The sequence below is a fragment of the Delphinus delphis genome, chromosome 15 (assembly GCF_949987515.2).
Source record: "Delphinus delphis chromosome 15, mDelDel1.2, whole genome shotgun sequence".
NCBI classification, from domain to species: domain Eukaryota; kingdom Metazoa; phylum Chordata; class Mammalia; order Artiodactyla; family Delphinidae; genus Delphinus; species Delphinus delphis.
In genome coordinates, this window is record NC_082697.1 from 84,943,014 (window position 1) to 84,964,776 (window position 21,763).

The 21,763-nt window shown below is 51.7% G+C and overlaps 1 protein-coding gene across 1 annotated transcript in view; it reads right to left on the reverse strand.

Annotated features, from left to right (window-relative positions):
• The window catches only part of SDK1 (sidekick cell adhesion molecule 1), a 529,423-nt gene that overhangs the window by 121,151 nt on the left and 386,509 nt on the right, over positions 1–21,763 (reverse strand). Inside the window, exons 18-21 of the mRNA XM_060032516.1 lie at positions 20,598–20,790; positions 13,327–13,425; positions 7,148–7,339; positions 4,215–4,336 (exon numbers count right to left, since the gene is read on the reverse strand). Coding sequence (XP_059888499.1) covers positions 4,215–4,336; positions 7,148–7,339; positions 13,327–13,425; positions 20,598–20,790 — 606 coding nt within the window. The remainder of the gene's footprint in view (positions 1–4,214; positions 4,337–7,147; positions 7,340–13,326; positions 13,426–20,597; positions 20,791–21,763) is intronic.

A 21,763-nucleotide genomic window follows, 5' to 3' on the forward strand; every position in this document is an offset into this window, starting at 1 on the left:
GAAGAATTTAGACTCTGTAGTTTGACTGTACGTTCACAGTGTAATACGGTCTAAGGACAAATAAGTGGCATTCAGCAGGCTCCTTGGCAATATCATGGACATTGCAATTTTGAAACTCTTTATAGAATAACAGGATAAAGAAAATAAGCAATTTTGTTAATATTTCTAGAAAGCACACTTTTAGTATAAAAGTTACTGAAAACATAAATTCAAAGTTAAGTAATCTTAAATTTGAATTGGAAATATCAGTACGAACTCACGATGTTTCCAAACATATGCGTTTCCTCTCTCTATCCGCTGGAAAATTCTAGAAGCAATGACCAGTCAGCAGCAATGAGCACCCTCCCCTCCCCTTAGTGCCCAGATTACGGCCTTTAAATACGATTTGACGCTAAACGAAACCAGGCAGCGGCGGCTCAGTTTGAGCTTCAGCTCGGCGCTCGAGGGCGCAAGATGCTCCCGGGAAATCCCCCTGCATCAGGAAACAAGGAAATCGTCCAAGATCAGTCATCGTGAGGTCAAAACACCTAGAACATGAAGGGCTGCCCACTGGCCAAGATGGGTCAGTGTTAGGTTCAAAAAGAACGATGACTGTAGGTGACTGAAACAGACTGAATACACAAGAAAACCCGTCCTGTCCTACTGACACTCAGGAAAAGAGAGAGCAGGGCAGAAAAGGGAGAAAGAAAAACCTGTTCACGTTGGGAGTGACTGGGAGCCGGTTCCTCACTGCAACGCCCCGCCTTCCTGTGTTCAGGGTAACGAGCTGACCTGAGGGAGGAGGGTAGCGCTGCTGCTGAGCTCCAGCTACTAAATGCGGAAAGACGGATAGAAAGTTGCCCTTTTGAGTATCTGTAGGTAACACTGAATCCAGGCAAAGGTCACCGATGGGTGAGACCACTGGATGCGAAGCCGACGGGAGGACAAGGCAGGGACCAGGCTGCCGAGCGTGCGGTGTCCCTACGTTCCCTAGAGGGGGGTCCCGAGACCCCATGTGTCCTGATGTGCCGCCGTATGAAGCCCCCAGCCCCGCCCCGGAATTACTCTCCACCACAGTGACCACGACAACGTGGGAACGATCCAATGGAGGTTTTAGAATGAACTTCCTGTTTACAGGAAACACGGGGGCAGGGGGACACGTGAAGTGACACTACAAGGATGCAGATGGGAGATGCTTCTCCGATGGAGGGCGTTCCACGGGACGGGGGACTGGGGTTTGTAACAAGGCAGTGGCAGGGGAACAGAAGGGGCTCTGGGTGAAAAGGGCAACATCTCTAGTGGCAGAAGGCAGCTGAGTGGTGGGCTTGAGGGGGTGCTAGGGAGGATTGCAAAGGGCGCAAGGGAGCTAGCTTGTGGAGCCGATGGGCTTGCTCACTATCTAGACTGTGGCGAGGGCCTTACAGGTATACAGACATGCACGTCTGGGTCAAAACTTAACAGACTGTATACTCTAGAAATGTCAAGTTTATTATATGCCAACTACACCTTGAAAAAGCTGTTAAAATTTTTAAAAAAATGATTTAAGAGACACGACAACCAAATGCATAATGCGAACTCTGTGTGGATCCTGTTCTCACCAAAGCCACACTAAAGAGACGCTTTCGGAAAATCTGGGGAAATGGGAATGTGTCCTGATTATTAGATGATATTAAGGAATGTTTAGTAATTTTGTCACGTGTGATAATGGCATTCTCGTTATGAGAAAATACATCCATGGTTTAACGTAAAGGTATCGAAGGAAGACAAGTGCACAGGACGAGAACAGGTGTGCAACCCAGATCCAGACCGAGAGACAACATTCCTAACGTTCCAGAGCCTTCCCGTACAAGACCCCAGAGGGGACCAGTGCTCTAACGCCCAAGATGATGTTTTCTTCTCTGGGACTTTGTACCTGTGGACTCAAATCACGAGTGTGGCTTCTCTCGCTCAACACTGTGCTTGTGAAATTTGTGCCCATTCAGTGCTGAGTACGTGGGAATAAAATGACGTGTGGTCTGAGATACGCAGGGGTCACCAGTGGAGAGAGGGAAGGGGGGGCATGTGGGGCAGGGGAGTACGAGGCACAAACTAAGCTACAGGATGTGTTGCACCACACGGGGAATAGAGCCACTATTTTATAATAACTGTAAATGGAGGACAACCTTTAAAGATTGTGAATAACTATACTGTACACCTGTAACTCATATAATATTGTACAGCAGCTATACTTCAATTTAAAAAGAAAAGGTGCAAACTAATAGGCATGAAATAAATAAGATATAAGGATTTAATGCACAGCACAGTGAATATAACCAATACTTTGTAATAACTTTAAATGGAGTATAACCTATAAAAACATTGAATCGCTATGTTGTACAATTGAAAATAATGGAATAGTATGAATAGACGATACTTCAGTAAAATTTCTTTTAATTGAAAACAAAACCCCCAAACACTCCAGCCACAATAAAAAGTAGGACTAGACGGATCTAGATAAGAGAAGAGACGAGCCTGGGTGATGGGTGTGTGTGGGAGCTCATTAGATCATGCTGCTTCCTTTTGGGTATGTTTAAAATGTTTTAGATTAAAAATATAAACAGGGCAGTTGTGGGACAGAAGCACGAAGCAAACGTAGTGTGGAGAGAAGTGCTATGTGTTCCCCCATCGCTTCCTCTCCTCGGACAGACAGAAGGAAGGACCCTTCCCAGACCCCCTGCGGCTGCCTGGAGAACAGAACCCAGGGCAGAAGGAGTGTGGACGCTCCCAGGTCCGGCTCTGGAAGCACAAGACGCAGATCTTGAGTCGAGCCACGGAGGGGTGGGCATCTCCACTCCTGTGGCCCCGCCTGGCCTGACTCCCACTCGGAAGCCCTCGGAGTTTGTGTCCTTGGCGTTCACCGTGCCCAGCTGTACTGCTGTCCAGTGACGCCAAGGACAGACTCTCGGCTTCTGTGTCCCTCCGAGCACTCGCCCGGCTCCATCTGGCCGACTCTGAGACGCCAGCACTGGTTTCCAGGAGATCCCACAATTTTTCTCCTTGATTTTCTTCGATGCGTTTTAAAGTTTGCTTTTATTCTTTTGGTTTTCATTTCCAGGGGATTTATTTCTTCAGTTTGATGGGAGGTAGGGGCACACGGTGATTTTTTCCTACGTAAATAATTGTTCCAGCCCCATTGATTGATCAGTTCCAAATAGCTGGTTCCCATTGTCAGAATCCTGCAGAGGTTTCTGGAAACAGTTGCTCAATGAAAGTTTTGAAGATGTAGATGGAATCCGTGCCCTGATTTATGGCCAGTTTCCAAGAGCGAATTGTCTTGCAGTAGAGCACAGGCACAGTCACGAAAATCGCTAGGGTTTTCCTACGGACAATAACTGTTTGGAAACTTTACCACCCCCGTCGTGCGGGTCTTTGTCTGTTTTCTCAGCTCTTAGAACAAGGCGCTTCTGGGCGGGTGGGATTCACTGAGGCCCCTGTGACCCTCCCTCTGACGCATGAGCCCCGTGGGGCTTGCTATCTTGCTATCGTGCTTTGAGTCAGAGGCAAAGTTCTCCCTGAGGTCGACCCTCAGGCTCCCCGTGACCTTGCCCCGGCTCTTCCCTACACGCCCTCACTCCAGCCATCCGGCACCCCTGCCGTCCTCACAGGTAGATCGCATGTTCCTCTCCCAGCAACCTGAGGGTCCTTCTCCTGAGAGAGAACCTTCCTCCTTTACGGCACAGACTTTGTCTGTTTTTGTTTACCACTGTGCCCCTCGTGCCTAGCATAGTGCCTGGAAATAAACACGCTCTACAAACATTGCTGAGCAAATGCATATTCATTCATTCATTCATCCGAGAGAAAAGTTGCACCAAACGATCCTCTTAGTCTGTTCGGTAGCGAATTGTGACATAGAATTAAAAGGAGAATCTCAACCAACGATGCCATCAAACTGGGGGAACTTACCATATACTGAACCACAACTTGAATGCTCGCCCCATGATCACTTCTCCCACCCTCAGTAAGAGCCCAGCCTAACATCCCGCTTTCCCCCATCTTCCCACACCCTAACCCCGGCATCCCAGCCGCCTCCAGTCTCTGGTTCTCCTCCTTCAAACATCACCACCTCCCAAACTACCCAGAGGCAGCTCCAGCTACGGACTCATCACTCTGCAAAGGCATCAGTCAACCGTCTCTCAACTTTAGGCCCCAGTGTTACTCTGTGGAAACTGCAACTCTCGGCTTCAAGGAGACCATACCTGTCCCTCCACGATCCACCTGGAGATGGACGTCTTCCCGTCGTAGCCGGGTCGGAACTGCAGGGTGGCTGAGCGAGGGCTGATGTTGGAAATGACCAGATTGGATGGGGCACCAGGGAGCTCTGGAGATAAATGAGAGGGGAAAGGTGGAGGTTTGAATTCCGTCACAGCGTAGGAAGGGTATCAACATATCAGCAAGTAAACAGCTCCAAAACGCCTTTATATCAGAACAGGGCTTGTTCACACAACCACGAAGGTGAGAAGCACAGCTCTCCAGGAATGTGCTCACAGCATGACTGCCACTCCAATGGGGTGGCCCGTCAGGCCCCAGGCCACGTGCTGTGTCACTGGAGACCTGTGAATGTGGCTCCCAGATGACAAACCATGAAGGTCAGGTCACGTCTCACTCATCATCTCCCTGAACAGCAGGGGACTGTTCAACAGTAGACACTTGTTGAGTGAAGAACGGATGGACGAAGGTGGTTCTTCCAGGATCCTCAAAGAACCCAAAGGACCCACCGTCCCTCCTCCTTCTGACAATGACCTTGACGCCTTCGAAAGAGGCGGGGGGAGCGTGCACCCCGTGCGTCTCCAGGCAGCTTGACGTGGGCAGGTGTGCAGGTCCTGAGCCGCAGGCTTCCTGGCTCTAGTTTCCAGGACAACTGGATTCAGGTGAGAGCGCAGAACTCTTCCCGCTCTGCCGGTGCTCGGTTGCTCTGGCAGCTAAACGAGGGGCGGGTGGGCTCTGCACGAGGCTCCCCGTCTCAGGCTGCCTGCGGCTAAGCCTCCTTGCTGAACACAGGCGGGTTGCCCACTCCCCCCAAGGAGCCCGTCCCACTCAGAAGTGAGATACTGTGAGTTCAAAATGAGAGCTCTTACGTTATTGGGCGAAGCAAAAACTCTAGAGAAAGACAGCAGGATGAAATGAAAGCGAAAAAGATGCAATGGGAGCAGGAGAAAGGCTCTCAGGCCGCGCCGTATCTGAGGAACAGCTTCTGAACTCGCCCGTGTTTGGGGTATTTAAGACCAGGTCTCGCACAGGGACAATAAGACCTCTTTGGTGATCAGTTCAGTATTTGCACAGGCAGCGTCGCTAGGCTCTCGAGGGTCCTTTCCACATCACGTCTAATGAATTTGAAGAGGAAAATATTTAAATCGAAGGACAAGTGACTCTTTTTTGCATATTTCTCCGCTCTCTGGATTCTTCAGCTGGTTCTTCAGTCGTTGATGGATGTAAGCTTTAAGCGCGGCAAACGGAACACAGCCCCCAAAGGGATCGTCATCACATGATTTTGCTCGGCCTGCCCCAGGGTGGACCCCCGGCTACAGGTGACCCGAACTGTCAGGGAAGCAACAGCAGCCCCGCGGCCTCCCCCGAGCCTGGGTATCAGGTTCACTCGGCACAGCCGGGCCCGTGTCCCCTCCAGCGCTTCTCTGCGTCCAGGACAGAGCTGGTCACGGTCACGCTGGGGGCGGAGGTGAGGTCAGCTCGCCCACTTCCCAGCCCCGGTTGGACGGTGTCCAAGCCGTCCAGGGAACAACCTGGTCACGCACAGGGACGTGCCCCCGGCGTTAGCCCGGCCGCTGTACGTCAGCCGTGTCTAACAGATGAAATCACGTGCCGTCGTCATCTCCTCGTCACTGGTTATTAAGCACTAACAACATTTTAAATGTGTGCTTGGCAGCTGGCTGTTTACGCAGAATAACTGCATCTCTCTGGAAGCCAAGGACTTCTTTCTTAAGAAAGGATACGTGTATTTTGAAAATATCTTTAAAAAAACATCGGATTGCCTCAGGTGTGGCCCCCGACCAGCAGTGTGGGTGCCACCTGGGGCTTGTTCCACTGCAGGCTCTGCAGCCTCACCCCAGACCCGGGAGTCGGCCACGCGGGAGTGGAGCCAGCACTGGTCGGGGGGAGGCCCTCATCTGATGCTCTGCACAGCGCTAGAAGCATCACTGCCTCCGAGGGAGGGCAGTGGTGACTGCTTGTCAGTAGACAGGACGCCTTGCTCCGGGACGCTGCGGGCTCCAGGCTTCCCTGACGGCCAGGAAGGTAGAAAGGGCCCCGCGGGGTCACAGCGCTCAGAGGACAGGATACACTCCCTCCTTCTCTACCACCCCACGGCTTCTCCCGAAACACAGTCCCTGTGTGGAGAGGCGGTTATTCCTCTGGGGAGTTCTAAAAACTGTATACATTTTATTTGTTTTGTATTCTCTTCGGGTCCCGTGTGGTGTGCCACGCTTCCAAGAAAATAATTAGGTTACAAAACCCTAACTGGGCGTGGAGGGTGCGATGGGGGTAAATGCCGGCTTCAGCCTTTCCGGGCCTGATGAGCAAAGCCGTTGTGCTTTTTTCTCAAAGACCAAAACGAGGCCAACTGACCTTTTCAAAGAGCAAGAGACTTCTGGCTTTAATTACAGGACTGAACGGATGGCCCCGTGACATCCTCTCACACCCACACGTATTTTGTAAATTCCTTGGAAAAACACTTTCATTTTAAACATAAACTGTGGAGAGAAAAAGTTGAGTGCAATTTCCAAAGCTGGATGAGGGAGAACGTTTAGGAGGAGACTCTGACTTCCAGAAAGCCCCGCGAGCAGGGTCCCCTCGGCCCTGCTGTGTGTGGACAGACTCTTCACCCTTCACGCCCCTTCCTCGCTCCCCTCCTCCCATGCCTTTTCCCGCCACCTACCTTCTCCTCACTCCTTCCCTCAAACCCACATTTTCACTCTTTTGTTGCGTGAATGCAGTTTTGTGCTTCCTGGTCTTAAGTGTAACGTTCATTGACCCCCGGCCATCCGAGCCAGGAGCTGACACCCCTCTTTTAAAGGCCCCCAGGGACTTCTGCACAAAAGATGCCCATCAACTCCGAGCGTGAGAAACGGCCCAGGGAAACGCGGCAGCGGGGACGCCAGGGCCCGAGCGCACTGACCTGGGGGCACCCCGGAAGAGATAGTGGACGAGGTGGCCAGGCCAGCGCCCACGGCGGTGAGGGCCGCCACGTCGATGGTGTAGGTGGTGAGAGAGGACAGCCCTTGGATCTTATACTCGTGCGTCGAGCTGTTGAGAGTGCGCTCCATCCGCGAGTCGCTCTTCCCGTACACCTCCCAGGAGATCTGGTAGCCTGGAAAACAAGCGAGGGCACAGGGTGAGTCCGGGGTCCCGGGGACAGAGGCTGGGCCACCCGTTTATCTCGGAGAATCTGAGCAAGAGCCGGGAGCTCAGCCGGGCCCACTGAAGTCCACTGCGAGTCCACAGCCCCCGGAAACGAGACCCCGGGCCGGGCCCCTCCATCCGGCCGCTGGATCCACAGGGGCGGCAGGAGGACGGGGCTGGGATCTCGGCGAGCTCGGTCCCCGGCGCGTGGACGGAGGGGGCTGAGGGCTGGCTGGCAGCCTGCGGTGCTCGGTGCAAGTTTCTCTTGTCAAATGATAGACGAGCTTCATCCGCGTTTCCATCTTTAGAAGCTGATATTTTCACTACACGGTACCCTAAATCAGCAGCTTGCTCCTGGCTTGCAACTAATTTGTGGAAACACTGCCACTTTTCCCTTTACAAAATGATTGAGAAAACACTTTTTGCCTTAAAGTTTCTCTCCCCCAGGGCACGAGTGTCGCTTCCAGCTCTGCCTTCCCCTTCGAGCCTGTTTTCCGAGCGACATCTGGTCTCCTCTGCACTCGGATCGTCCGGCGGGGCCTCATGATCACAATGTATCCAGCCATTGCAGTTTGGGGCTCAGAGAAAAAAGACCCTGCCAGCCCCTGGGTCAGCGCCCTTAGAGGGGGCTTCTGTGATTAGAGAACATTTAAGAGTGTCTCCTGAAGAGGGAGGTGGAGATGGAGGGCGCTCCTGGGGCCAAAGGCAGAGCGCTGAAAACGCCTGTTCTTCCGTCTTCCCGGCCGATAAACTGGGGAGACAGAGGCACTGGGAGGCGTCTTCTCGTTCCTCTCCCTCTGATGAAAGCAATAAACAGAGTGAGAAACTCTCACTCGCAGGTAAACAAGAATTTAGAGGAGAGCGTCCCGGGACCTCAGTGTTTTGAAAACAATAAAATTTTAATGTCAGAAGCCGCTGCCTGTCTGCTGTCCCACAGCCTGGCGACCTCTGTGTGCTGGGGGGCTCCTGTGCTAGGGTGGGGCAGACGGGGCACCCGGCAGTGGAGGGAGCAGGGGTCCCTGCCACACGTCGGAAGCCCCTAGCTGCGTTCCTGGCCCGTGGGGACCACTAGGCCCGCGGCTCCAGCTGCCTCTCGGGGGGCCAACCACTCACCATCTGCCGACTCCGGACCTTAGAACCTCCCTCCTCCCGGGGACCATCCTGACCTCTGGCTTCCCGCATTCTCAGTGGGCCGGCACGAACACCACGATGCCCTAACATCAACCCGTTCTGTCTTTCTGGCCAGTTCAGATTTTTGGAACTGATTGTACAATTGAAAAAAGAGAAACCTTCAGGGCAGTGAGGATTAATGACTTCAAATCCACAGAGTATTTATGATGTTCCTGTGATGCTCTGAGCACTTCATCTGCATTAATTCGCTCAACCTCGTGCCAGAGCCCTGAGGCTGGACCATCACGACCCCTACCTGACAAAGGAGCAAGCCTGTGCCACCAGAGGTTCCTGGACTGGCTGGAAGCGGCCCAGGCTCTTCACCCTCCACGGAGCCTCCTTCCACACGACCCGCCCTCGGAAGCCTTGACGTGCACAGGCAAACCTGGAAACCAGCCCCGGCCTTGGTAGGTTAGCCCGATAAATCTCTACATGGAGTGACGACACTCGGGGTCTTCCCTGAACGCACAGGAGGAGAAGGCTGTCGTTATGTTGTCATACACGCTTGCCGTCATGTATGTTGTTAATGTCACAACCTTGTCTGTCGGACAATTTTATTTGTTTAAAAGCTGTTCTTCATCAAAATTTCCTAAAATATAGCCTTCTGTTCTGCACGGCAACCTGGAGCCCAAGCACAGCAATTACAAAACCTTTAGCAGAAGAGAATTACTAGGATCTCCTGGCATCAAAACTGACACTCCAGTGTGCTGCCGTCGTGGCTACAAACACCACCCAACGGACGACTGAAGACGCCTGTGTGCTCAGGAAAGGGTGTGACGAACACCAGCACAGAGAGGGAGCTGGCCTGGAGGCGGCGCACAGAGGGACCACGCGGGGGCGTGCGGTGGGCAAGGCCCCGAGCGGGCCGTCCTGGCCGTGAGTGTCCCTCTGGCTCCGGTGCAGGAACAGGGGCCCCCCAGCCAGGGGCCGGGCCTCCAGCTGGCGCCCTACCTGCTTCAAACAGCTGCCCAACTGAGACTAGCAACCGGAGGAGCTTCAGAACTAATTCTGCGTGGATCCGCGTGAACTCTCTGCGAGAGGGCAGTGCATCCAACCCCAGGCTGTCTGCCTGCATCCCGGCCCTCACAGACCAGAGCTCACGCAGGGAGACAGGAGGACGCTGGAATTTACAGGGAGCGCTCGTGGGCAATTCGCGCGCGAGCCCGGCGGTCCTGCCGCTCGCCTCTCCTTCCGGCAGCACAGGGGAGCTCCCGGCACCCAGTTTCCTGAGGGCCGTCTGCACACAGAGCGGCCCGCACGCGGGACCGACGTCATGCTGCCGGCAGCTGCTCTAACGGCCTCGGGCGCTGACGGAGCGGCTTCAGAGGGACGGTCGCTGGTCCCCTGCAGACGTTTCCTGAAAGGGGCTTTTGGAGGCCAGGTCTGCCCACAAACACGGTTTTTCTTTTGCTCTACTCTCCCTCCAGCCTGGAAAGGGCCTCTGGGGTGCTGCCGGCGTGCCCCACGGGAAGCCCAGTCAACCTGGGGAGCGCCGCCCTGCGTGTCCGGGCAGAGCGTCCAGGGCAGGGAGAGCCCCACGGAGGGCAGGGGTCCCTGGCAGGTGACCACCGCCGGGCTCCCCCCTCTGGGGAGGCCCTCTTCCCCCGCAGCCCATCGTACAGGGTGGGCGGGAAAGGCGACGGCACAGGCCAGACGTGGTGGGACAACGCGGCCCCGAGACAGGAGAGCGGAGCGTCTGCCTGCAGCTCAGGCCCAGACCCTCAGAGCTGCCACCGCGTATTCGCTCCCAGCCCAGGGGCAGCGCGACCCAGCTCTGAACAGCCGGCGCTGCGAAGGCCGAGTTCCACAATAAACATATAGCCGCTGCCTGTTACTACAGGTATTTGTTTAATAAAACACGAAATTGGGTTCGTTAAGCTCTATTAGCTGGTGTGACGGGTGACCACCCGTCGGGAGTACTGGTGCCCGCCGCTCAGCCTGGGGATGTCGGCTCCCCTCGGGTGATGACGCCCGGGGGGCTCCTTCAAGACTGGAACCTGGAGGGGAGACCTCGGTGCTCCCCAAGGGCAGGGTGGGGCTGAGGGTGTGTCTGTAAGGGGGCGAGGCCTGCCTGCTGCCCGGGGAGTGCGTCCACCGAGGGGTCCTGGCCGGATTTCTGAAACGCAGCACACTTAGGTGAACCCTGAAGCCTGAGCTGACGGAGGTGAACGGTCTGCCTCTCCCCACCTCAGCCCCCTCTGAAATCAGCAGTAGGTACGGCTCTAATTCACTCTAATTCAGCCACAGACAGTCCCCAAGGGGCCTGAGCTCGAAGGCCTTTTTCTTCCAGGCGGTAGGGCCTCCTGCTAAGCGTTTGCTTCTGGGTTTGCCTTCCCTCTCACTAGCCTGTTTCTCCTCCCTTTGTGTACCTTAAAGTGACATCCTGCGTCTGCAACCTCCCTCCTCCGCCCCTGCACCCGCCTGGTTTAATCCCTTCCGCTCCCGGCCACAGGAGGGCTTCTTCATTACCTACTCAGCACTGCAGTCCTCTACTACGGAGACCTCGAACGTGCGACAGAGTGGGGTTTTGAGGTCCAGTTTCAACAGTGACTTTTCCCCATTCCTGGACTTAACATTATTTAAAGTGGGTATTTCAAAACATCAGCTTCTCGAGGGCAGAACTAGATTCGTAAATTTACTTCATTTAACAGTGAGGGCTAGAGGCGGCGCCAGTTCTCAGGTACCATCTGGACCCGAGGACTCCACTCTGCGAGGGGGTCTGGTCGAGTCCAGGTGAGTAGAGGGCACCCAGCAGGTAAGCAGTGGGCGGGGCTGACACTGGGAGGTTTCCTGAGTAACGGGAGAGAAAGGGGGAGTTTCGTGTAGGAACACAGTCCCCCGGGGCACTGCAGGGAGAGTGGTGCTGGACCCCCGCCCGTGTCTGTGGGCCCCCGCAGCCCTCCAGCTCGAGCGGGTCACAAGTCAGGATCAGAGCGCGCCGCACTCCTCCGGGTGCACCCTGTGTTTGCAAAGCTGAGTTTTTGGTGGTTGCTGTGATAAGGACACAGGAACAATGTGAAAACCGACGTGGAACAGGAGCTTCGGCAGGCAGGTCCACTCTGATTCCAAGTTGGAGAAGCTGGGCAGTACCTGGGGGCGCACACGTCCCATCAGGAACTAACTGGTTATTTGAAAAGGAAATGCAAATATTCTTTTCTTTCAATTAATGTGTCTGCTCTTTTCAAACGGCTATTAAGGAGCTAGGATAGAAATACTTACTAAGTTGTGTACACCTGACCACCTGGCAAGCAGAACTGCCGGGTGTTTCTCTGGCCTGCGGCGTGGCGAGGGACCCAGCGAGTCACCGAGAGCAAGGACCCGAGACAGGGACGCTCTGGGCTGGGGTGAGCAGCGCGGGTCGAACCCGCGTCCAGGCGTTGATGATGTGGAAGAGAGGACGCGGCATCCCTGTCCTGGCTTGGCCACCTGCTGGCCGCGTGACCCTGGGACATTATCGCTCAAGGTCTCAGACGTGGTTAGGAGACGCACCTTGCCGGGTCGTTCGGAAAGTAAACAAGAGCCGGAACGCTAAGGGGGCCTGCACGCGGGAGGCGCCCACGGGTGGTGCTGCCACCCAGGACACAGGGCGGGAGGAAGGGGACTCTGACCCTGTGGCCAGGCCGGGGACAGCCGATCGCCCCTGGTCCACACGGCTCACTCCCGGACAGTTTTCTTGACAACACAGCTGGCATGAGCACGCTTCCTGGGCCACGGGGCTCACGAGGGACCCCAGGGGCACTGGTGGTCGGCTGGACCACCTGGCCAGTCGCTGAGGGGTGGGCACAGCTCCGGCTCCCGAGGGGTCACCAGCAGACGGACGTGAGGTCCCCAGGAAGGGCTGCCAGAGCGGTGGGGCCTGCGCTGTGAGAACGCTTCGTGGCTGGCGGGACGTTTCAAGTGCTGTCTACTGAATGGAAAGGGCTGCCCGGGGCTATCACACCAGGCAGCCCCCGGGGGTCGCCCGCAGCCCCGTGAGGGTGTTTCGATGCCCGTGTGTGGGGCGGGGGGAAGGGGCGTGCGAGGGGAGCCTTGACCTGCTGGAACACGGTCCTCCCCAGCCTCCCCCGAGGCCGAAGCCCGTGCGGATTTTATCAGGTCTGCGATTCTTTTCCCCCAAACTAGGCTTTAAATTCAGCTTTAACCTGAGAGGTTTCTCAGAAACCTCTTCTACAACATAAAATCATTAAAAGCCCTACAAGGTGAGCTGTTCCCCAGAGACCCCGCCGCAGGAGAGGAGAGGCGGCTGGTGCCCAGCCCCGCGCCCCTGGGTCCCCGGACGCTGCTCACCCTGAGGTCCCCCGAGGGTCCCGAGGGGGCTGGCGGCCTGGCACTGGCACCGGGGGCGTGGCCTGGCCACTCGCAGGCCGGGGCGCCCAGGGCACAGCCGCCGAGGAAAGGTCACCCCACCCGCCTGGCCTCAGCCTCCTCAGCTGTAAACAGTCGTAATCTCAGCAGTCGCCTCACCGAGTTGCCCTGAGAACTAAGGGAGAGAAAGGCCCACGAGAGGACGCACCAGAAACACGGATTCCTGCCGACCGGAGGCGCTAGAGGCTTGTTCAGATAAGGCGCGGAGGCCAATCTCCAAACTCTGAGGCTGCAGCCCAGGCGGGAAAGGGCACCGCCTGGGGGATGGCGAGCGAGCCCTCTGCCCTCCGCCCTGCGGCTAGTCACCCTGCAGGGGCCGCAGGCACCCGTGCGCTGCCAGCCGCGCTGCCTGGGGCTGGGTCCATCGCTCCGTGTTGGGGCAAACGTGTTCCTCCTCTACCTGAAGACTGAGACCCTTACCTGTAACGATGCCGTTTTTCTCCAGGGGCTCCTGCCAGCTGACCTTCAGAGACGTGTCCAGGATCTCCGTGAAACTCAGGTGTCCCACAGCTCCGGGTTCTAGCAATTAAACACAAAGACGTCTGTTAGCAAGACAGCCCAATACTCTCTGGTCAGGTTTGTGTGGAACGTTCTCACTGTGGAAGGGGGCAGGGAGCTGGGCCAGAGCCCGCAGGAAATGTCAGAGAAAACCCAGAAGGGACAGGGAGCCCGAGGTGTTGGAGGTGACCCGGCTATGGTCACATAAATGATTTCACTCGGCCTCATCCCGGCCTCACCGAGAACTGCAGAGGCCGGCAGCAGGGCAGGCAGACATAATCCCTTCTCTGTCTTTCTCCTGATCTGATCTAACTGGAACAACCAGGTGGCTGGATCCTGAAAGCAACCGCGTGCACCGGCATCCCCAGAGGCCTTTGCAGCCGTGTCATGTGTCTGGCTTGTGTGGGGACAGAGCCCGGAGCCCTGGCCCGGAGGCAGTCCCGGCCACACCTGGCTGCAGGGCGATGCCTGCCGACCTGATCCAGAATTCCAGGCCGCAACCCTTACTCACTCTCCCCAGGGGCCCCAGGGGCAGGGCGGGCGCGAGAAATTTCCAGCAAAACGGCACGTTTCCCTGGAGTTTCCCTGACCGTAGCCCCTCCTAGTGCAGGAGGGCAGAGTGGCGGAGCTGCGATTGAACGCTGGGCTCAGCGGGGTTCAAGCCTGGCCCCTCTGCTTGCTGGTTGTGCATTACTTAAGCTCTCTAAGCCTTAGTTTGCTCATCTGTGAAATGGGGAAAATAAAAATGACTCACTCCGCAAGGTAATCGTGAGAAGGAATGGAATAAAACACGGAAGCGCTTAGCGTGTCCTGACACCACAGCAATGCTGATGGACGTTGGCTGCTATCGTTACTAGTTGTCAGTTATCGTACCATCAGAATATAAAGTCATCTCTAAGATGAACTTGCTGTCACTTTGAAGAACACCAGAGAGAGAAGGCCTGCGAGGCCACAACAGGAGCTCAACAGATCCAAGATCACGGATTCTCAGAGCCGGAGGGACATTACGAATCTGCTCGGATCCCTCCCCGGCTTTGCGGCCGTAAAATTCAACGCCAGGCCCAGGGCAGCGAAGCAACTGCCCGAGGATGCACCCACCAAGCCCAGAGCTGGGCCTGGCACGGGGGCCTCCTGCTTGCTCTGGGGGGACCGCAGGGCCGTCCGGGGGCTCAGTACTTGTGGCGCACGGGCTTAGTTGCTCCGCGGCACGTGGGATCTTCCCGGGCCAGGGCTCGAACCCGTGTCCCCTGCATGGCAGGCGGATTCCTGACCACCGCGCCACCGGGGAAGCCCACATTTCACTCTCTGAGTGTGGAACGTGGTAAAGGAGAACGGCTGTCAGGACCGTCTCATCCTCCCCCAACTGTGAGTTTCCAGAAAGACAGTCTGACGGATTTTTGAACTGACTTGTTCTTTTTTCAATCGATAGAGCAGCAAAGAAAGCTTTTGGTTCCTTTTCTATTCTCAGTGTTTCTGCTCCCTGGATTCCTGCCCAAATAGTCCTGTCCTCTAGCTCTGCTGGAACCAGCTGGCAACGTCCAGGCTTAAGTTTATATTGTTTCCTCTCTACTGAGCTTCCCACTCCACACACCCTGGCCCCAAGTTCTTATTTCATCAGAGCGTTGGAGAAGGAGGCCAGCTGGACGTGGGGCTAACCGTGGCGCCGTCCGCGCCGTCACTACAGAGCGATGGCGGCCATTCCTCCAGCACCCAGAGTCCCAAGTCCTCTATTAAAGGCCGTGCCCCGCCCCCAAGAGCGGACAGCAGCCCTACCTCCCCCGTTTCAGTGAGATCGTCCCTACTTACAAGGATGCTCTATCTTTCTAAGTAGGATGAACAGGCTCCCTGCCTATCAAAAAAATGGTGGTTCAGTTAGAAAATTCTAAAAAGATGACATCACTGCCGTTTTTCTCAATTCCCCAGACATTCCTGATTTCTCTCGTCCTTACGAACGGCAGGCCTGGCGGCCCTTAAGGCTCTGTTTCCTGGCTGCACAGCACTGTGAGATGTTTCCCCATAGTCAGTGTCTGTCTGTTTAACTGGCAGCAATAGGGCTTTTTTAGTAAAGAATTCAGCCAGGAGTCTTCTCTCATTTATCTGAAGAAGTTCTCTGCTTTTGGCCACTTTTTATTTTTAACAAATGTCCTCTGGGAAGTAAAACCTGATATCCGGTTGGACCTGGCCATGGTTGTTGCTGAGATGCGGCCCTGGCCTCTTCTTTCAATAATGAACTAGAGGAAAACGTCCAAATGATGAAGGGCCGGGAGGGGTGCTTGACAGCCACTCCTAGAGTTCACCACCACCTTCCTTAGTTATGGGGACTCTCCCCTCCCACCCCGCTTGCAAACGTAAAGCTGTTAGGCTGCGTTTTCCCACAGAGGAGTGGAGCACGGAGCCTCCGAGCAAGCAGAACGTCCCTTCTACTTCCAGAGGTCCCTCTGCTCGCCACCCCCTGCACTGTCCCCAGACCAGCCTCCCCTCACACGACAGGGCCAGCGCCCAGGGAGCCTCCCGTTCCTCTTACGCCCACCTGATTCCCAAAGCGACTGCATCCGCTTAGGTGGATGGCACTGATGTCAGATATTTCCATCTGCGGTTAGACCACGGGCTCAATTATATTCCCTCAATTATTTTCCTCGGAAAATAAGGTCATGATCGCTCATTGCTAGGACTCCCAAACCTACGGCTTCAGACTCTCTGCTGCCCACAGGCCACACCTGCCTCCATGTGAGTGTGATCCGACCAAACCCAGCGTCCTAACCCTGGACCTGTTTCCCTCCTTTCAGTCACGGGCATCACCATCTGCCCCGTCACCTACGCTGAAGTATGTGGAGTGATCTGCAGAACCCCTTCTTCCCACCCCCGAAGTCTAACCAGCCCCCAGTTCTCTGTGACATGCCTCTAGCGTCTCCCCTACTGCTGGCTCCACCGCTGGTGTAGAGGTGCACATAAGTACTTGCCTTCTTCCCAGATTGCATCACCTTTCTCTCTAGCCCATCATCACAAAACCTCCAGACAGAGCTGTTGAAACACTCAAGTCACAGCCCTAAGGGAAATCCCTCTGTGGTTCCCCAATGCCTAGACTATCTCTGTCCAAGCATCTTAACTTAGCAGTTGAGACTCTCCTGGGTCGGCTCCCAACTTGTTCTCTAGGGTCACCCCCACCCCACAGGCTACACTGAAGCTGAGCTGAATGCCTCATACCCTCTCACACTCTCTTCTACTCCCTTTGCCTTTACGGGTTCTATCTCTTCTCAACCATTCTTGGCATCAAAAGCTCATCCGTCAGGGCTGACCTCAGTTCTCAGCTCCTCCACAAGACTGACCTGACCCCCCCAGGTATTTTCTGTCACTCCTCCCTGGGCTGCCACAGCCACTGCTAACGACCTCCTTCCTCAGTGGCACTGACCTCAGTCCTGTCCACCTCAGATCTGATTAGGCTGGGAGCTCTAAAGGCAGAGGCTGTACTTACTTATCTCTGCTCCCCCTTCAACACGCAGCTGGCTACCTCTCACATAATAGGTATTCTACAAACCTCGGAATGGAAGTACGTATACACGTTTGTATGTTGGACAGATGGATGAATGAATCCCCTGTAATTATGACAGGCCCAGTACACACAGAACTTGATGAGGTAGCCTTAATATTTTTTTTTGAAAAAAGAGAAGGCTACACCTGACCAACTGTCTCTTTTAATCCTAAAATCTGATGAGGGCTATAGAAAGTTTATAATTATAAGGCAGATTCCAAAGCAGAATACACATTATATTTTCAAGAACTCATGAAACCTTAACTGAGACTGATCATGTTCTGGGCCATAAGACAAACCTCAATAAATTTAAAAGAAGTGAAATTATGCAAAGTGTGTTCTTTGACTGTAATGGAACCAAGCTAGAAGTCAAAGGCAGAAAGACAGCAGGAACATCTCCAACACATGGAAATTAAATGCCACACTTCTAAATAATCCATGGGTCAACGAGGAAGCCTCAGAGGAAATAAAAATGTATAGAGCTCAGTGAAGATGAGACAGAACGTACCAAAATATGTGGGATGCAACTAGAGCAGTGTGAAGAGGAAAATTTATAACACTAAATGCTGACATCAGAAATGAGGACAGACCTCAAATCAATCACCTAAGTGCTTACCCCAAGAAATTAAAAACAGAAAAGCAAAATAAACCAAATCAAGCAGAAGGAAATATAAGAGCAGAAATCCATGAAATTGAAAATAAGAAAACAATAGAGAAAAGTCAATGAAACAAGATAGCGGTTCTTCAAAAAAAAAATCAATGAAGTTGATAAATTTCTAGGAAGAATGACCAAAAACCTCCACAAAAAACAGAAGAAAGAATGAAATAGGGAATATGACTATATATTTTGCAGCCACTAGAAAAACAATAAGGAAGTACTACCAACAACTTTACACTCAGAAATTCAACAACTTTGTGGATTGATTCCTTGAAAATCACACACTACCAAAATGAAATAGACGACTGAACACTACTGTAACCATTAAAGAATCTGAAGTTACAACTTAAAAACTCCCAAAAAAGAACTCTCCAGGAACAGAGGATTTCACTGAAAAATTCTACCAAACATTTAAAGAAGAATGAATACCAATTTTACACAATCTCTTCCAGAAAACAGAAGAGTACGAACTTATTTTATGAGGCCAGTATTATGCTGATACCAAAACCAGACAAAGACAATAAATACAGCAAAGTAAAATTTCAGACCAATATCTCTCATGAACTTAGATGTAAAACATCTTCCATAAGGTATTAGCAAACTGAATCCCACAACATGAACAATAATTATACACCATGACCAAGTGGGATTTATTCCAAGCATGCAAGGTTGGTTCAACATTTGAACCATCAACCTTATCAATTAACAAACTAAATTAATTAACAAATTAATTAGTTAATTAACTAATTAACAAACTAAAAAGAAAAATCATATGGTCATATCAATTGATGCTGTAAAAGCAGTTGAAAAAATTCAACATTTATTCATGACAAAAACTCTCAGCAAGTTAATATCAGAGGGGAATTACCTCAACTTGATAAAGAACAGCTATGAGAAATATCATACTTAACAGTGGAAGACCAAATGTTTTCTCTCTAAGATCAAGAACAAGGCAAGAATGTCTGCTCTCACCACTCTTATTCAACATAGTACTAGAAATTCTAGTCATTGCAATATGGCAAGAAAAAGAAATAAAGGACATATAGATTAGAAAGAAAGAAAGGGAAGGACATGGATATGTCTATAAAAGAAGAATCTTTGTGGTATTGGAACCATGCAGTATCTTGATTGTGATGGTAGATACACAAATCTATACATGTGATAAGTTGCATAGAACTAAACACACATGCGTGCATAGGCGCGCGCACACACACACGAGAACAAGTAAAACTGCAGAGATCTAAATTGGATCGATGGGTTGCATCAATGTAGATACCCTGGTTGTGATGTACTATACTTTTGCAAGCGTTACCATTGATGGAAACTGGGCAAAGTGTACATGGGATCTTAGTATTATTTCTTACAAGTTCATGTGAATCTATAACTATCTCAATAAAATTTCAGTTAAACAAAAAGCAGATCAAAGTCAGAGTATGGAAAGAACATCAGGGATCAGTTAATAGTGGCAGAGTTACTTTTTATCTTTTTAATGGGAGGAATATCAGTGGTCTCAGAGGGTCAAGAAATCCATTTCTATTCTTCCTGTGTCACTAATTTGACATAGACCTTGAGTCAATTCAAGGCGGTTACAGCAGAGTAGTGGCGTGAAAGCCAGGTGGCTAGGGGTTATGGGGAGCGGGAGAGGTTAGGAGGCAGAGTAATCGTTTATACTGAGAGCTGGGTGACTCAGCGGGCAGCACGGTCAGGGAGTTGGCACTTATGGGTGAGGGAGACCTGAGCATATTTGTGGGCTGAGGAAAGGTCAGACTCTTCATCCTCTGAGAGAGGAGGGAAGAGGACCAAGAGTGAGAACATAGGGAAACTCAGGTGGAAGGGGGGGAAGCGAGGAAGCTCAACTTGCACGGCCTTGACCTCTGTAAGTGTCATTGCTGGGAGGACAGTGAAGCTGGGTCTCAGGGGGCAGGACAGAGCGGAGCAGTGGATGACAGCACCGAGCAGAGATAAGTACAGAAGGTCAGACCACACCCAGAGCCCAGCTGAGATGGGAGAGGAGGAAGCTGGAGGAGAGACAAGTGGCAGCCTTTTTAAACTTATTTAAGTTTTAATTCTCCTTATAAAAGAGTACATACTCATTGTAGCAAAGAGAATATGCAGAGAAATAAGAAGAAAATAGTAAAAGATACCCATAATCATGTCACATGGAGATAACAACTGTCGGAATTGTGATATATTTCCTTCAAGGTCTTTTCTCAGCTAATATGGTGTTATACAAGTGTATTTGTATAAAATTTGTAACTCATATAGTTTTGTATACTGTTTTTTTTTTTTTTACCATGTAACATGAGATCAAGACCGTTTCCTCGCAAAACTTCTTTTTAATAACTACAAAATATTTAGTATATTGTCATTCCATAGGTTTTCAATTATCCCCCTTTGGAACATTTGAATGTTTTTCATTTTTTTTTCAATTACTAATAATTGTAACTAACCTCATTGTATATAAATCTTTATGCACATCTGTGATCATTTTCTCAGAAAATGTTTTCCAGAAGCGTCAGTTGGCCTAGGAGCAGAGAAACAGCTGATCTGAATTGACCAGCTGGAGACAATGGAAAGTCCAGGGTCTTAGAGAGGCGCAGGTGAGATTCCCCTAGGGAAGGTCGGGGAAGACATGGGCTGGGAGGCTTTAAGGGGAGATTCAAGAAGAAGGTAAGGGGATTGGAAGTTGAAATCTGAGTGAAGAGTAGTCTAGCAAGACAAGACCAAAGGCTGACTGTACAGCTGGGACTGGACTGTCCCTCTTGTCCTCACAGCTCCTTCCTCTAGCCAGGCTTCCTTCCATACTCCACAGACCATCTCTGCAAACATTATTACTACTTTCAATGACTTACCTCTCCAGGGTGAGCAGACTGTGAACACACTGAGAACACGGAGCTTGCTAGAGACCCACCCTGGCTCCTCCCCTGTGCTGGATACGACAGTGGCCCAAACCTCTTTGACAACTGGCTAAAGGCTATCGATAAGAACTGGGAAAGGAGTACTCACTGTCTTCATGTGTCCGTATGAGCTGAGGCGGGCTTGGAGGCCCGTCCCCCGGAGTGGTGAAACACAGAACTGATGTGAAGTAAGCAGTAAACTTCTTCAAGTTCGTTATGTACCCATGGTGGACTCCATGGAAATCTGGAGCAATGGTGACGACAGTGACGGCCTCGGGGACATCGGCTGGCCACGCCAGAAGCTGGGATGGAACGGGGTGAAAAAGAGATCCTTTTAATTGCATGTCTTCACCCTCAAGTCTGCACCAGAATTTTATTTCACGATTAAAATGTCTTCAAAGAAAGCAAAGTTGTAATTAAGGAACCCCATACAGCCTACATTTTATAATCTCACTGAAAAATATTGAGTTTAAAAGATATCTCGTAGATTATTGAGTACAAATATGTATATCTATATATATTTTTATACATGTGTACATAAATAAAATATCTACTCTAACTCATATTGGGAAAATGGACACTCCTCAAACCTTCACCTTCTGTTCACTTAAACATGTTACAGAACATATTTATTTTTGAACATTTAGAAATAATGATGACATTACTGTTATTCAACTGCATCAGTGCAATCAAACATCAGTACACACATTTTTCTAGTTAGGCACCCGCTGATTCAAAAAGAAGCCCCCGGTTCAATGGGAACAATGGTAATTATTTATAACTCACATGACACCAGTTTTCTAAAAAGGATTTTAGGAGACATTATACTTTTAAAGAAATATAGTACATATACACGTTCCAAGGGAAGTTGTTTTAATGTTTTGGCAACATTATGTATGAGTGTGACTTTTAATTCCTCTGACACCAAACATTTCTAGGGTTAATTAGGTCTGAAAATGGACACTGTGCAGAACAAGGAGCATATTTATATAGATTTTAGGCCGACAACCAAGCCATCGAATGAACACCCCAGTCTTGCCAATAAGACCTGACAGGAGAGTCAGGAAGGCAGAATCCACTTCGTTGATCAACATGATTTCCTTTCTAAGGAGCTTCTGACTGTAGATACCTCTGGGGGGGAAAAAAGGCAGGACAAATTTCCAGCTACGTCTGCCTTTCTAGTGAAAACCAAGTGTTTTAGTAAGTTGAATCCAAATGGAAAAAAAAGTTGGGAAAAAAATTAACTGTGTGTCTAAGGCAACAACACTCTCTGAA